The sequence below is a fragment of the Psittacula echo genome (genome assembly GCF_963264785.1).
Source record: "Psittacula echo genome assembly, chromosome: 3".
NCBI lineage: Eukaryota > Metazoa > Chordata > Aves > Psittaciformes > Psittacidae > Psittacula > Psittacula echo.
Genome location: NC_137736.1, coordinates 51,222,459 through 51,237,469, shown reverse-complemented (window position 1 = coordinate 51,237,469; position 15,011 = coordinate 51,222,459). Strand labels below are relative to the sequence as shown.

Genomic DNA, 15,011 nt, shown 5'->3' with positions numbered 1-15,011 from the left:
CCTGCTTTCCTTAATGCAGCTGGCATTGCCAGAAGATACTGCTGCAGAATTTGTATTTTCTAGATGTAAACATTTCTAGTGCCCATATTGTAGCTTTCAGACCAAAATAAACAGAATTCTAGAGACCAGCATGTAAGCTTGTGCTTAAATTAGTGCCATGAAGAAGCTTCCTGAGGCTTTCTTTAAACCTCAGATCAGACCACAGCATGTCTTCACCCATTGTGGTAAGTGAAAATATATAGTAGTTCATTTATAGCTCGTACATGTTTCCTAGAACTGAAAGCCTAGGGAGCAACAGGATGAGAGTCAAGTTCCTGCTTTGGTTTTTCCTTTTCTCCCTTCTGTGTCACATGTTATAGATTTCACATTTCTTTGAAAGCTTCTGGCAGAACATGCCTGTACTACCTGCTGTCACTGATGTGGTCTCCAGATCCTAGTCAGGGGTTAGACTTTTCCCTGTGTACAACAGAGAGCTTTGTGTTCCTTTTTGGGGAAGAATGTATGGTTAAAAGGTAAGCCAGGCCGTAGTGCATTTTTGTTTTGTTGGTTGGTTTTTGGTTTTTTTTTTGTTTTTTTTTTTTTTTTTTTTTTGTGTGTGTGTTTTTTTTTTTTTGTGTTTTTGTTTTTTGTGTGTTTTTTTTTTTTTTGTTTGGTTTGGTTTTTTTTGTTTGTTTGTTTGTTTCTTGTTTGGTTTTTCTTTAGTTTGAAAACAGTTTCTTAAGAAAAATTTCTGATTTTTGGCTGGAGTCATGACTACGTTGAGCTTCACACTCATTAGCTGGTGGGTTTGCAATTGTAATACAGTTGTGTGCAAGTAGCAGTTGCAAATTCCTAAATAGTGTTGAGTTTGTACTCTGTTTTTGAAGAATATGGTAGAGCATCAAGCTTGTATATCCCTGTTTGGGAACCCCCAGGTGTTGAGGGGTTCTGGTTTTCACTAAGGTACTATGCATTGTGCTTTGCTGCTGCCACCCAATGGCCTGGTAGCATAACGCGATGCTGGAAAACAGTAAGTCTCAACTCTGACAGATCTTTTGTCTGTTCCTTCACTAGAAACAGAATGAGGTAATAGTTGCAAATTCTGGGTGCCTGGAGGATTAACACTGAATAAACTGCACATACTTTGCACTGAAGCAACACTTGAGCAAGTTCAAGGAGATCTTTCCAGGTCCTTTCCAACCCCAACTATTCTATGATTCTATGATTCTATCTTCAGGACTTGCAGTTTTGATATTCAGTTGCTGATCTGCTGTTTTATCGTTCTGTATCTATCTTGGACATACTGTGAAAGATGTTAACAAGTGTGAATGGAATGAATATGCTTGAGAGATTAAATCTATCATATTTATAAAGCTGGGAGTGAGAGGAAACATGTTATTAAAATACTGGGCTTAATATCTTCACTATCTCTTGCTTTCTATCCTAAAATAATCTTTCAAGTGCTAAGTTTCCTTTAATGCCTAAATAATCTCTTGTTTACAAAATATTGCCATAAACCTAAAAGATGATTTATCATTGTGTGCTTTTCATTTTGTCTTGTTTCTCATGCGGCACAAGAGAAAAAATCACTGTAAGTGAACCTGAATTCCTACTTACTGTGCTGGTTTTAGCCTGTAATTCCAGTGTGTTTTTCTGTGTGAAGTGTTGTTGGTTTTTGGGGTCTTGGTGGGGTTTTGAGTTGCATGTGAAGAAATAGGAGATTTTGCTACATTTGGTTTTGTTTGATATTGTGTATCTAAACAGCTGTATCTGTTTAATCATTATGGCATACTTAATTTTTTGCTATGACAACTAAATAATATATTCATGGCTGTAGTTAAATTCCTGGAGAAAGTGTTCTGTGACCTTCAGGTTTGTTATATTATAGTAATGCCTGACAGCATCACAGTAGGTAAGGTCTGTTTGTGGCTCTGATTCAGTTTTTATGAGTGTTTGACTCTTGTAGAAGTGCATTTTGAGCTGATGTGCGGTATTTGTAATCTTCTAAGCTTGTGAAACATGCTTATGTATTATTTAGCTAATGAAATCTTGTACATCAGCATTTCCTTTGAAGTTCACTTTTTAACTAATGATACCTGAGAACAGTCTTTTAATTGGGGCTGCCTGATACTTATCGAGATTTGCCACCTAGTAGTTCTGGAAATTCATACATATTGTTCACTGATTTTGTTGCTTAAGTAAGAAAATGACAGGTAATTGTCTATAATAGAAATTTTATTTTTAAACAATTCTTTCAGCATTGGAAGGTCTGCAGCATGTGCTGTAGCTTGTTCTGTTTAAGATCTGGTATTTCTTTCCTCTTGACCAGTTTTTCCTGCTGACACCACTTCTTTTATTTTTTTTCTTTTTTTGGCAAGGGCATGTTTTGGCGTTTGCATCTCTCCCAAATTCACTGGGATTGTCCAGATGTTATCAAATGCTTCCATGGCCTCTAGGCAGTGAGCAAATCGTTGTCAAGTTACAACATTGTTGTAACATGTCAGTTTTTCATGAGATTATATTGGTGCTTCAGATCAATTTTTCCTTCCAGACAAATTGAGAACATGAACCTCCAAAGGAGAGAGCCCTGGAGGTCTTTCATCCCTTAAATCTATACAAAGTGTTCACAAAGAGGGGTGAGCCAGAGGCCTATTTACAAAAAAGAAGTCATCCTACTGTAACTTGTTGAAATTAGTGCAGAAATTATGGAAGCACTTTCATACAAAACTTAAGTCAATTTTGTGAAGTTCGGCCTCTTTCCAGTGATGTAAAGTTACTGGGAAACTTCCGCATTAAGATACGTCTCTAAGAGTGCTGCTTTTTATTCTGCATAAATACCAGTGACAGAACTCAGAGGTGGGCTCACCAAATACAGTTTCTTTGCTTTCTGTGAGCTAGCTTGAACTTGGCTCTCCTGTGTGGTGAGGATGACACAGTAGTACTGCATGATGTGTGGTGTACGGTAAGGGTGGGATGCTGTAATTGGAGGGGTGGGAGGATGGTTCTTTGTCCAGGCACAGAAACAAATGCAGGTTGGGCTGTTCTGGTCAGCAGATTAATTTTTTGCATAGCTGAAGCTGACTAAATCCTTCATTGAATTTGGAGGGGAGGTCCGTAGGGCTACTTAAGGATCCACAGGTACAGAGAACTGGCTCCGTTGATACACAGGAGTTTGGAGTTTTAGCTCCTAACAGGACTCTGATTTTTGGGATTCTCAGCTGTTTGTGGCCTGATAACAGGAATGTACCTCAGGCTGGCATAGGACTGCTGGCCTCAGTGCATCCTGTCTGCCAGTCACATGGTGGGTTAAATCTAACCTATTCGGACACTTCTATTGACAGCAGTGGCGTGGTTGTGTTAATTTGGGGGGGATTTATATCAGGCTTCAAGCCCTCATGTCCTGTCCTGGTGGTGCTTAGGTGGGAGGTGAGATGGGTTCCATGCAGAGGGGTTGCTCACTGTCTGTACCTCAGCTAGGTGCTGCAGGTGGACCTCAGGCCAGGGGCTGGCCTTCTGCTGAAGGAAACGTACTGGTTAGGTATTAGCATTTGATTTTTGGTGCCTTAAGATAGTGTGTAACAGAGGTATTTGATAAGTTTTTATTTTGAGTAAGATGTGTCTCCTCCTTAGTTGGGGGCAGTAAGCTATAAATGTCAGCTGGTGCTTGTCTCCAGTGTGGTGCACACTGTGCTACTGTCACTCCAAATGCTGTGCTGAAACTGTGAATGCTTCCATGCTGTTTTAAGTTTCTGAGCTTGAATAGAAGCAAGTAAGATGCTTTCTCCACTTTTAAATTGGTATCTCTGACACTGCTTTTCTGCTTTGAGGATAATCATTGAGCCTTAAGCAAAAGAAAGGCAAGTCGGTGAAAGCTCTTCACTGCACAGTGAAGAAACTGCACTTCCACAAGTCCATTTAATGGTTTGCTCTGGGATTTGAAGGAAAACAATTTCAAGTTAGGAGCTATCATTGAAGGATCAAAACCCTACCTCTGCAGTTCTTGAGCATTACTATTTGTGCATGTACTTTAAAGGATTGGTAGCTGCTATACCTACTTGCCTGATGTTATACATCATTTTTGTTACTACACTTAAAACATGAAAATGATTGCTGAGTTAGCTATTTATGGTGTTGCTGGTGATTCAGGGAAGGGTGAAAGAGGGGGTTGAATATTACTTCCTCCTCCCCCAGCCAGTTTTCGAAGTCATTCACCAAGAATTTGAAAGAACAGTGGTCTGAGTGAGTTGGAAAGCACTGGTTCTTTTTGATAATGCCTCTCAGACTGTAAATAAAAGCTGCTATTATGTGATGGTATAAACAGTATGCTTTGAGACTTTGTATTAGGAAACAAATGAGAACAAAACCTCACATTGTGTTATCTGATAACTTCTTAAAAGAATTAGTCTCTGTGTTTGTTTTCAGTCTATTGTTCATTCAGTAGGTAAATGTTAAAAGTTTAGGATATCATGTGTATATATGTTGGATTAATGTAAGTCTTCCTTCAGGAGGGATTATTGTACCAGAAAAGCATTTAGTAACAATGCAATTGGTTTATACTAAGTCCTGTCAGAGAGGAATTAGCCACAAACTTCCTTCCTTAATTCTCCCACATAACATCTCCGGTCAATTGTATTCTAGGTTTTTAATTTAAAGTTGGATGAGAAAAACAATGAACTGCATTTGTGCTATTTTGCCACTGGTTTTGATGCAAGAAATGTTTCTTTTTTAACTTTTGAGAGGTTGCCTTGAGCTGATGTTGTCTTTTCTCCATGACAGCTGTAACTCTGCGAGGAGACAGTGGCAGAAGATCGGAGAGGAGAGCCAGGCGAGTTTCAGCATGTCTCTCAGATCATTCACTGGCTAGTGACAGTGGCGTGTTTGAAGCTTTAAGCAAAAGGTCAGGTGTATAAATGTGTAGTAAGGTGGAAATATTCCTGTTCTACCATATGGTCCAAAAGAATTTGTTGTGAATTTCTGAATAAGCTTTCAAAATTGCTCATTCTTAGTAACTTAAAAATATTAGATTGCACGTTTAAAGTAGCTTTTTACATGCAGTTCCACTGTCATCTTCACAAGTGCCAAGTGCCTTTTGCTTTGTTATCTCTAACATTTTAACACCATACACTTCTCCCTTGAAAGATAGTTTTCTCAGCTCATGAGAGTCATGAATCGGTAATTTTCTTTCAACCATTTATAAAAAAATAAAATTACACACAGTGTGACTTACAGTTCTTGGTAGTATGTGATAAAAGTATAAATGCAAGGAAAAAAATATATGAACTGCTAAAAATCTGAAAATGTGTAGGTTGACCAAATGATTGAAGGATGGAATTGATGATTGTTGCTTTATACAGTTGTTTTAACACAATAAACAATAACTGACAAGAAAAGGTTTTGAGGATGCTAAAGAGAAATGGAAGACAGGATTAATATTAAAATAACCTAAGTGTTTTGAAAGACATATTCGAAACCCTCATTTTTTTAAATAATGAATTACTACTTCTGTGTGTGTTTGTAAATAGATATTTCAATTCTTTCTGTATTACCAATCCCTCCTGTATTGCCAAACAGTTGCTTATGTCCACACATCATGAGATAATTGTTTGTTTCATTATGTTTTAACAGCTTAGGTCAGTATGTAGTTTAACAGTACTTTCTGTTCCTGCAGGAATGAAGATCTGGAAGAGCCTGTTTATGGTGATGCTGCCAGTAATGAAGAGCCACAAATACATGTTGGATTTCTGTGAGTATTTACTTCTCTTTCTCCCTGACAACTCAGGATTCTTGAGTTTGGTTTTTAACTTTTTAATAAACTAAACTGCAGTTGATAGTTTTAAGAAGTTTCTGAACTGACAGCCAAGTTTAGTGGATGTACAGATTAGTCAGTCACAGGCCACTTCAATGCTGGTGAGTTAACCACAGTTCAGTTTCTTTTCAGTGTTGGCTGGTAAAAGGGCCTTCATTACTTCTTTCAGTAGGATTTCTTTTTGTTCTCTGGGCCATTAGTGTGAACATGGATATAGGGATATGTCTCTCTGAGCAAGATCTCTATGCCAGGTAAAGGAGGATTACCTTATGAAAGTCACAGGTGAAGACACAGATACAATTACAGTTCCCAAATACAGCTTTGAAATCCTGTGCTTAGGGCATGCTGCAGTTGGTATTGGGAGTAGCGTGGGGACAGACAGATCATAGCAGTGCATGGCAGGATGTTGTATCTTCAACATCTCTCTAGAATCTCTAAGTGTTGGAAAATTAATTTCCAAGCTTGGCAATTTTCAAATCTCAACCAGGTTTGTTAGTTCCATTTCAAAATTTGTGTGAAAGAGTAGAGGGTTTTATTTAATTTCATTAACCCATGAAAATAATGCAGACTGATTTTGTCTAGTGTAATTGATACGTTATTACACATTTTGTGTACACACACATATATACATATGGTGTAGCTGTTGAAACCAAGCAATGTATTTTATAAAACCTGTTCGTTATCAGGAGTCACAGTAAGGAATGTTGTTCTTTTCAAATTGAATAATGTTTAATTCTCTTAGTTTTGATAAGCTCCTTGCTGTAGCTGATAATAATGTTCTGTTATTAGATGTGATATGTGTAATTGCTTTTGATTTAAACTGATTTGTGTAAGAGATTTAACAGCAAAAGGTGCTTTTTCTTGCTTAATGTTTTTAGTCTATCATCTCTAGCTGTTAAGCAAAATATTGATGCTTGGTGACTAACACAGGAAATTTATTTTCCAGGCATGACAGTGGAAGCGAATGTCTGTTAGTCCATGTATTGCAGCTGAAGAACTTTACTAGTCTAGTTGTTAAAGAAAACTGCAAAATGTAAGTTTAAATTTCACCTAAAGTCTGATCATTGCTTGTTTTGTGCCTTCTATGGTATTTACAGTTGTAAATTTACAGTTGTAAATACCATAGATTTGTTTGCTTTCATGAGAATTAAGCCATTTCTGGAAAAGCTGGTATGTTGTAGTGTACATGAGGAAAAGGTTAATTTTATGAACACAAAGTGTCCCATTTTAGAGCCTCTTTCATAATGGTCAGATAACAAGCACAGTCTCTAATGACCCATGTTCTTATGTGTTTATTATGCACAGGAAAGTTTGCAGACATTTGTGGCCATTACAGCTGTCGTTGAATTATCTGTGAAACACCCTCTGAATATAATTTTAGCACAAATACTAGCTGAGAATCAGTACAAACAATTTTTTTTTCTTAGCCTATAGCAGCCTGTGCTATTTTTTTTTTTTTTTTTTTAATTCCATGTTGCATTATGTAGAACATTGCTTAGTTTATTCTAATAAATGTTTCTTAAACAATGGTAATGTTGCCACAAAACGCCATTTTATCTACTGATATGTATCTTAACGTATTTTAAAGAAATTCAGCACATGCAAATTGTTGATTTTTATCTCTGGGAGAGGTTGTTTATAAACTGTGGAAAATGGAAGTATGATAACATTGTTGTATCTTAAAATTAAAAAAAAAAAAAAAAAAAAAGTCATTCTGTTAGGGATTTGTTAGATTGACATGCATCTCACTGAATGAGTTGATCTTTGAGAACGCTTAATCTTTCTAACCCTGAAAACTTCAGGAGGAAATTCTTCCTAGGTTAGTGCATTAGTGTTGGTCTTTTGCTTGGTTTTCAGTGTGAGTGCAAGGGCACATGATAGGGAAAAAAGTGTTGAGTTATACTCAGCCATGTTGCCTTGTGATTAGGAAAAGAAAGAAGCATCTTCTGAAGAAAGCGGAGTCACCAAAACAAAAAAAATTGTTTGGAATTTGTTTTGGGTTTGTTGAAACTTGTCATCAAGCAATTGGGCATCTAAATGACTCTCAAAAAGGCCATTCAGTTCCCTCTCCTTCTTAGTTAACTACCTGGGCTGAAATCAAAAAAACTGCATGGCTGTAGTGTAGGTCAGCTGGTTTGAGTATTCAAAAAGCTTTATCTTACAAAACAAGAAAAGGCTTTTAGCCAGTTTAATGAACTCCTCCATGCAACTGTATGTTCATTGAATCAGTTGTTGGAGGCAGCAGGGGGGAGGTTACCTGCAGCAGTCAGGTCATTCCCTTTTTACAGCATGTGAAACTGTTTAGCTGATTGATACTCCACACTCCAGTGCTGCAACTCCATCATAGTGAGCTCTTCCAGTTGTCCTCCAGCCATTTATTTGGATGTCAGTGTCAACCCATCTCTGCTGCTGTAAGAGTTCATGCAGCTGCGTAGACAACTTGAGCGAGCTTCTGAGCGGGGTTGGGTTTGTTTGGGTTTTTTTTCTCAATCTTGAGGTTTTGGGGAGGTTTTTGGTAGCTCAGACAAGTTTTCTAATCTAGTTCACAACACAGTTGCAGGAAGCTGTTTGCTGGCACAAGGGAAGCTATTGCAAAAATCAGGTTATTACAGGTGCTGTACAAGCAGTCAGGACAGGGAGAACATAGGAACACTTCTCAAGTAGCTCTGCTGCCTTCTATCAGATTAAAATGGTTGTGGATTTTGCTTGTTTTGTTTTGTTTTTTGTTTTGGAGTCTCAAATGAGATGGTACCATGTATTTAACTATGGGGTTTTTTTAGGATGGCAGATGGGTGCAATGATTGCAGATTTCTTTTGCCATCCTTTTGTGCTGAGTTTCTTAAGGGGAGGGAGAGGAAGGTATGCTTTGTGGGTGGAAGGAAGAAATGGATCAGTGACACTTACGGAGCAATTCAATAGCCTAAATGTAGGCATATGTTTCCATTTGAAATAGCATAGCACCTGGCCTCCAGCTGCTGCTGCTCGGGAAGGCTGTAGCTCTCCCGTAGACCCTGTGTCGTATCTGCTAGCCCAGTGTAGATGCCTTGGATAGCTCAAGGCATCTCAAGTGCCACTTGGTGCCTCTCCTTAAGAACAAAAGAAAAAAACAATTAAAAAAAAAAAGGCATTTCCAAACCAGCTTTGCAGATTGTCCGTGTTAAGAATACAATGTAAATTCCTGTAATGAGGAGATCCCAGAGCTGATTCTTAAAGTAGAAGTTGCATTGATGTTTTTGCTTAGCTTGATTTTGAGAAATGCAAAATAGCTTTCTTTGTCTGAATTGTGCTATTTGTCTACTTTGTGTTCCCAGTCATGTGAGAGTTTATTTGCCACCACTTGAGTCCGGCACACCAACCACTTACTGCTCTAGAGCTTTGGAATTCCAAACTCCATTAATATTTAATGAAGTTTTCCAAATCCCCGTGCATTCAAGTGTTTTGAAATTAAAATCACTGCAGCTGTATATCTGTTCAGTTGACCATCAGCAACAAGAAGAATTATTGGTAAGTGGTCCTTTTTCTTAAAAACCATTTGGTATGGGAAATTAAAGTTACTTTAAGAGTAATTTTAATATTAAAAAGAGAAAGTGAAGACTTTTTTCATAAGGATTGCTAGTACACATGTTAATGTGTGTGTTTTTTCACATATGTAAGTATAGTTCTGTTAATAAAAAAGGTGGGAATTTTAGAAAGTTGAAACATGTGCATTTAGGTTACATAAAGTCTTGGAAATGATTGGCAGAATTAGCAGAGGTTGAGGGTTGGAGCATTTACTTTTAACACTGCTTAAATGTCATGCATTGCAGAGGCACGTTGAAAATGGATATAAGGTTTACATTCATTGCTGTGGCATATAGTAAATAAGGAGTAAACTTTTTATTTCATGCATTTTCTTACAAATGTCAGCTGTGGGGAAAGTTGAAAAGTCTGCCATTGCTAAATTTTGGTGCAAGAAGGGAAAGCATTATGTAAAAAATGAAACCTTTCCCCCAAACCTTCATCTTGACAGCTTTTAGACTACATTGTGGTCAAGACTTCCATTTCTGCATGGCACTGTAACACGTAATGAAACAGTATTATTAAAAAATTTCCTAATAAAAAGGTAACAAATATACACCCTTCCATGCTATATAGCTGTAACAGCAGGCAAAGAAGACTGCTGTTGTATCAATAGTAACTTTGTTACTGGATAATAGTGGGCCAAGCAGGTTTCTGCTAGACCAGCCTTTCACTTAAAACTGATTGAGATATATCTGATGTAGATATATTTGAATAAATGTGGCAATTGTTCAAATAGGTTACACGTATTAACTGTGTTAACTTTAGATGTGGTGTTAGCTTCATTTATCTATTGCAAATTGCTTTAATAAATCTGTCTTGGGGATGATGTCATGGCTATTTTGAAGTGAATGGGCTGCCATTTCAGTGAAGGGTTTGAAAGGGTTAGTGAAATGTTTTGTTGGGGTATTTTTTTAAGCCTATCATAGAATTATAGAATAGTTAGGGTTGGAAAGAACCTTAAGATCATCTAGTTCCAACCCCCCTGCCATGGGCAGGGACACCATCGAAGTAGTTAAGAGGTACAGGCATCTCACTGTGATGCTGGACTGTGGAGAATAGGTGTTTATTTGAGCAAATCTGGTCAAGAATGTGTGTTTGTTAGTCCACCTTTAAAACTAGGTAATGTCTTATATAAACAGTGGTCTTAACATTGGCAGAATTGGACGTAAGGTCTTGTCTGCAGTAAGTTTTGTCTTTTTTACACTACGTTGTAATGGTACAGAAAGCATCTCAAGAACAAGCTGGCTATATTGGTGTAAAATGCTTTACACTGGTATATCTTCTTCCTCTGGGAAGCAGAATAGCTATTTCACTGTAAAGCATCCTTATATTGACACAAGTGCATCTAATTCGAGGGTGCTTTCATTTTAACTGCTTCTACTGAATTAGCAGAAAAATTATAGGTCTTCAGGTTGTGTTGGTAGGAATTTTTTCTCTTTCTTAGTGTAGTTTTGTCAGAAATGTCTTTGTTCACAGTAGGTGGTAACATACTCTAGGAGTAAGTTAACAGTGCTACTTAAAAAGAGAGAAACAAAGCAATGATTCTTAAGGTAGGTGTATTGAAGTACATATTTAAACAATATGTTGTTGCCCTCTTGCTATAAATTTATTATGTAAATTATGTAAATAAGCATTTTCTCAAATAGCAAAATCATTTGCTACATCTCTCTGGAACTGCTGTGATGGCCTCTGTCTTTTAAAGTCTCTTCCACTGAGATTGCATTTTTTTCCATCTATTTAATCATCCATACATCTCTGAAGTTCTTGATGACTGCTTTCTTTTCAATTAGATTGTGCCAGTTTAATGCTTTCCTAAATGCAGAAGCCAGGTTGGACTTTATCCCAAGTTACAGAAATATTTGTACATTACAAGGAATGGGAAAAAAAAATAAAATTCAGGAAAATAGTTCTAAACTTCACTTACATAGAGAACTAAATCTACTAAACTTGTGGGATGGTCTTCCCATTCCCTCAAACTTTTATTCTTATGCCCTGCCCTGCTGAAAGATCTTTTTCTGTTTTCTTACAGCTTTCTGAAACTGTGCTTCATTAAGTTGGTTTATTTCTTCCCTGTTGGCTTCATCAATGTTGAGGATAAGGGAGTTGTTATTTTCCGTGATTAGCATCTATGGCTCATGTTAAAACATCAAAGAAACGTGATTGCCTTTCTTGCAATCACATGACATTGCTGTTTCACTCCCAGTTTCTGATCTTTTACAGCCCTGACAAACCAATTCCTCCCTATGTCTTAATTGAATTCTTCTTGAATGTAACTTTTCCTTTTTCCTTTTTTTTATTTATTTCAGAGCATCTGTCCCATTTTTTAACATAATTTTAAATTCTGATCCTTTCCTCATAACTTTCACAATCCTTCTGTTTGACATCACGGAGAGCTTCATAAATGCTTTCACTATTCCACCATCCAAGTTGTTAACAAATACATCAGAACAGGCATATGACAGGCAGCTACCAGACCTACCTGGATGCCTTCATCCTTCTGAGCGAGCTCCAGATCTTGAGGTGGAGGTGAAAAATTCATTAGTCTGCTCAATACTGATAATTATTAATAGGGTTTGTTGGTGATTTTCTCCCCATTTAGTGATTCACTTTGTAGTAACAGCTTCTTTGGCCTTCTTAACTGCTTAATAAATGCAATCTATAGGGCAGTGTCAGACATCCTAAAAGTCAATATATGGTTTTTCCAGTATTGATGACAGGAAGATAGCTTTACCTTCTTCCTCTGAAACTAAACCCAGCACGTCTTTTCCAGCTCTGATGCGAAAGTGTAACTTATTTGACGTTTCTTTATAACCCTGTGTCAAAACCAGTAATTAGAAGACATCTCTGTTGTATATATAAAAGGCATCTCTGAAACCTCCAATATCTCAGTAACATGTTTTATCCTGATATGACATTATTTTGCTGCTTCCAGAAACTTTTCTCTATTGTCTTTTATACACCTGTTTAAACAGAGCCCCAGGGAACAAAAATCTTGGAAAAACAATACAAACATTTTTGTTATTATTAGTCTTTTCTAAATAACTGTTTCTTTACCTGCTTAAAGTTGAGCAGAGTTTTCTGCATACATTTCCTACTGCCTTTACAATTAGAATCATTGCATCCAGCTGTTTGTTTTGGTCCAACTAGTTGAATGGATTGAAAAAAAAAAACCCCAAAATAAGCATGGATTTGCTCACAGTTGTTTTTCATTTAGGTTACCACACAGAAATTTCTTATGTGACTGTTGTCGGATGGAGTAGGGATTCTTTAATGTGGGAATACTTTTAGTTGGAAGCCTCCATTGAACCTGTTTTCACCTGAATGTAAGGATGTAAGGGAGATGTAAGGATGGCTTGGAAGATAGAAAAATGTCTTTATGGCCTATTTGACTACCTTACGAAATAAATAGGCAGAAAAACATGTTTTCTTTTTTCCCCTCTGGAAGATGACTCTGAGGACCAGAGAATGGAAGGGTATCTCAGAATATAGTTCTCTCAGAGGAACACAGATTCAAGTAATACTGTTAAAGTAATATTAATTTAAGCAGATTTTGAAATCAGATATTAAGAAGGTTGTTTAATAAAATATTAACAATCATATCTACATCAGTCATGGAAATTTTATTTTTCAACTTAAAAAAAATTGAATATCTACTCTGATCCTTCGTGGAAGCTGGCAAGAGACAAGAACACAGATTCAAGTAATACTGTTAAAGTAATATTAATTTAAGCAGATTTTGAAATCAGATATTAAGAAGGTTGTTTAATAAAATATTAACAATCATATCTACATCAGTCATGGAAATTTTATTTTTCAACTTAAAAAAAATTGAATATCTACTCTGATCCTTCGTGGAAGCTGGCAAGAGACAAGAAATTCAGTATCTTAGATACCATAACACAACAGAAAAAAATGTATCTTTTTAAGAGATGCTGTTAAGATTTGATAAAGTGGAGGTTTTACACTATAATTAAAATATACTGCAAGATAGACACCTTCTCATTTAAGGAGTATGTTTGCCTTATTGTGGTCAATGATTCTTGTTGTTTACAGGGCATTGCTCAGATAAACCTGACTGATGCAGAGAGTTCTGGTGAGATGCAGCTTCACTGGTACGCTGTTCAGATCTTCACTGGTTCAGACCCCCAGAGAGCAAAGAACAAAAACCAGTGTGAAGAAAGTATTCCCCGGTCTTCTGGAAATGTAACTACAGTTAAAACAGTATGGCTCTAAAAAAAAGTGATTTGTTTACTTTGACCTGCTTAGTGGGTGGTTGTGATCTGATCTCAGGTGTAGAGATCTTGTGGCAAGAGCTGGATTTTAATAAAAGCTAGATCGTGTCTGGGCAGGTGACTGAAATTATATTCTGTGTATGTTTGTATGCACACTTCCAGTCCAACTAACTAAAATGTATTAAAAATTTCTGCCACTGCACTTCAAGAGGTTGTCAAGAAAGGCTGTACAGTTTCCACCTTGGAGATACGTTCAGCCTTTGGCTGGGCCCAGGGCAACCTAATGTAGCTATGAAGCTGGCCCTGCTTTGAGCAGGACATCGGACTAGGTGACCTCCAGAGGTGTCTTCTGACCTAGCTTGCTGCATGATGCAAAGAGAGAGAAACTTTGCCTGGTTTCTCTGACAAGTTGCATGCATGGAACACCACATACTTTTTGATCATTAATATTCAGGACAGATTTTGTTGACTTGTATTTTTCTTAAAAAAAAAAGGCCATGGTTTTATTTTGTTTTCTCTCAATGATATACATTAAATACATTACTTTTCTCAGTTTTATTTGAAGTCTCTTTTACTTTTCAGGATGCAGTGACAGCCCTGTTAGCCAGGACCACTGCCCAGCTGGAAGCAGTTGAGAGAGAGTTAGCAGAAGAGAGAGTGAAACTGGAGTACACAGAGGAGGAAATCCTGGAGATGGAAAGAAAGGAAGATCAGGCAGAAGCCATATCAGAAAGGTAAAAGTAGTTTAAATACCTCACCAAACATCCGAATTATATTTAGACTGTGGGTATAGTCTGAAATATAGCAGGAGAAACCGCAGGTCCTTATTCTGAGATCTGTTTCTGGTTAGTGTTAAGAGTATAAAATTCTATTATTATGTGATCATGTGCAAACAGGAGAAAACCATCTTTGGGTAGCTGTCCGAATTTAGAGGACTTGGAATTTGGAAAGCGGGAAAACATTTTATCAAACTTTGCTAAGGAGGCAACTGTAATGGGTTTGTAGCAGCACTGTGCTAAAAAATAAATAAAATTTTGTGTGGATATTGGAAAATGGCAAATATACGCATTGCAGTGCTTATGGAGAGAGCATGCAGCACAGCTCTTTGCTATTTCAGGGCTTATTACAATGCTGTTTCACCATTTAATAATACTCCTAGTTTGTTACATGAGTTGTGTTGTTCTTTTTGTTACTATTTTCTTTGTATTTTTTATGAAGACCAGAGCATAGACTTTTAGAAAATTAGGGAAGATGTTTTTTTGGGGTTTTGGGGTTTGTTTGGTTTTTTTTTTTTTTTTTTTTTTGCATGAAATGTGTTTGCTTGTCTGCATCTACAGAAGTGCAAGGTGGGCTATGTTCTCCCTTTGAAAATTCTGTATTTTCACTGGAGAAATAATACTCTTAAATGATAAACTGTCCTGGATAATGAAATA

General features: G+C 37.0%; 1 protein-coding gene across 1 annotated transcript in view; it reads left to right on the top strand.

Annotated features, from left to right (window-relative positions):
* The window catches only part of WWC3 (WWC family member 3), a 103,680-nt gene that overhangs the window by 81,551 nt on the left and 7,118 nt on the right, over positions 1-15,011 (top strand). Inside the window, exons 12-17 of the mRNA XM_080614468.1 lie at positions 4,756-4,876; positions 5,648-5,722; positions 6,732-6,818; positions 9,097-9,289; positions 13,400-13,567; positions 14,161-14,312. Of these exons, the coding sequence (XP_080470594.1) occupies positions 4,756-4,876; positions 5,648-5,722; positions 6,732-6,818; positions 9,097-9,289; positions 13,400-13,567; positions 14,161-14,312 (796 nt within the window). The remainder of the gene's footprint in view (positions 1-4,755; positions 4,877-5,647; positions 5,723-6,731; positions 6,819-9,096; positions 9,290-13,399; positions 13,568-14,160; positions 14,313-15,011) is intronic.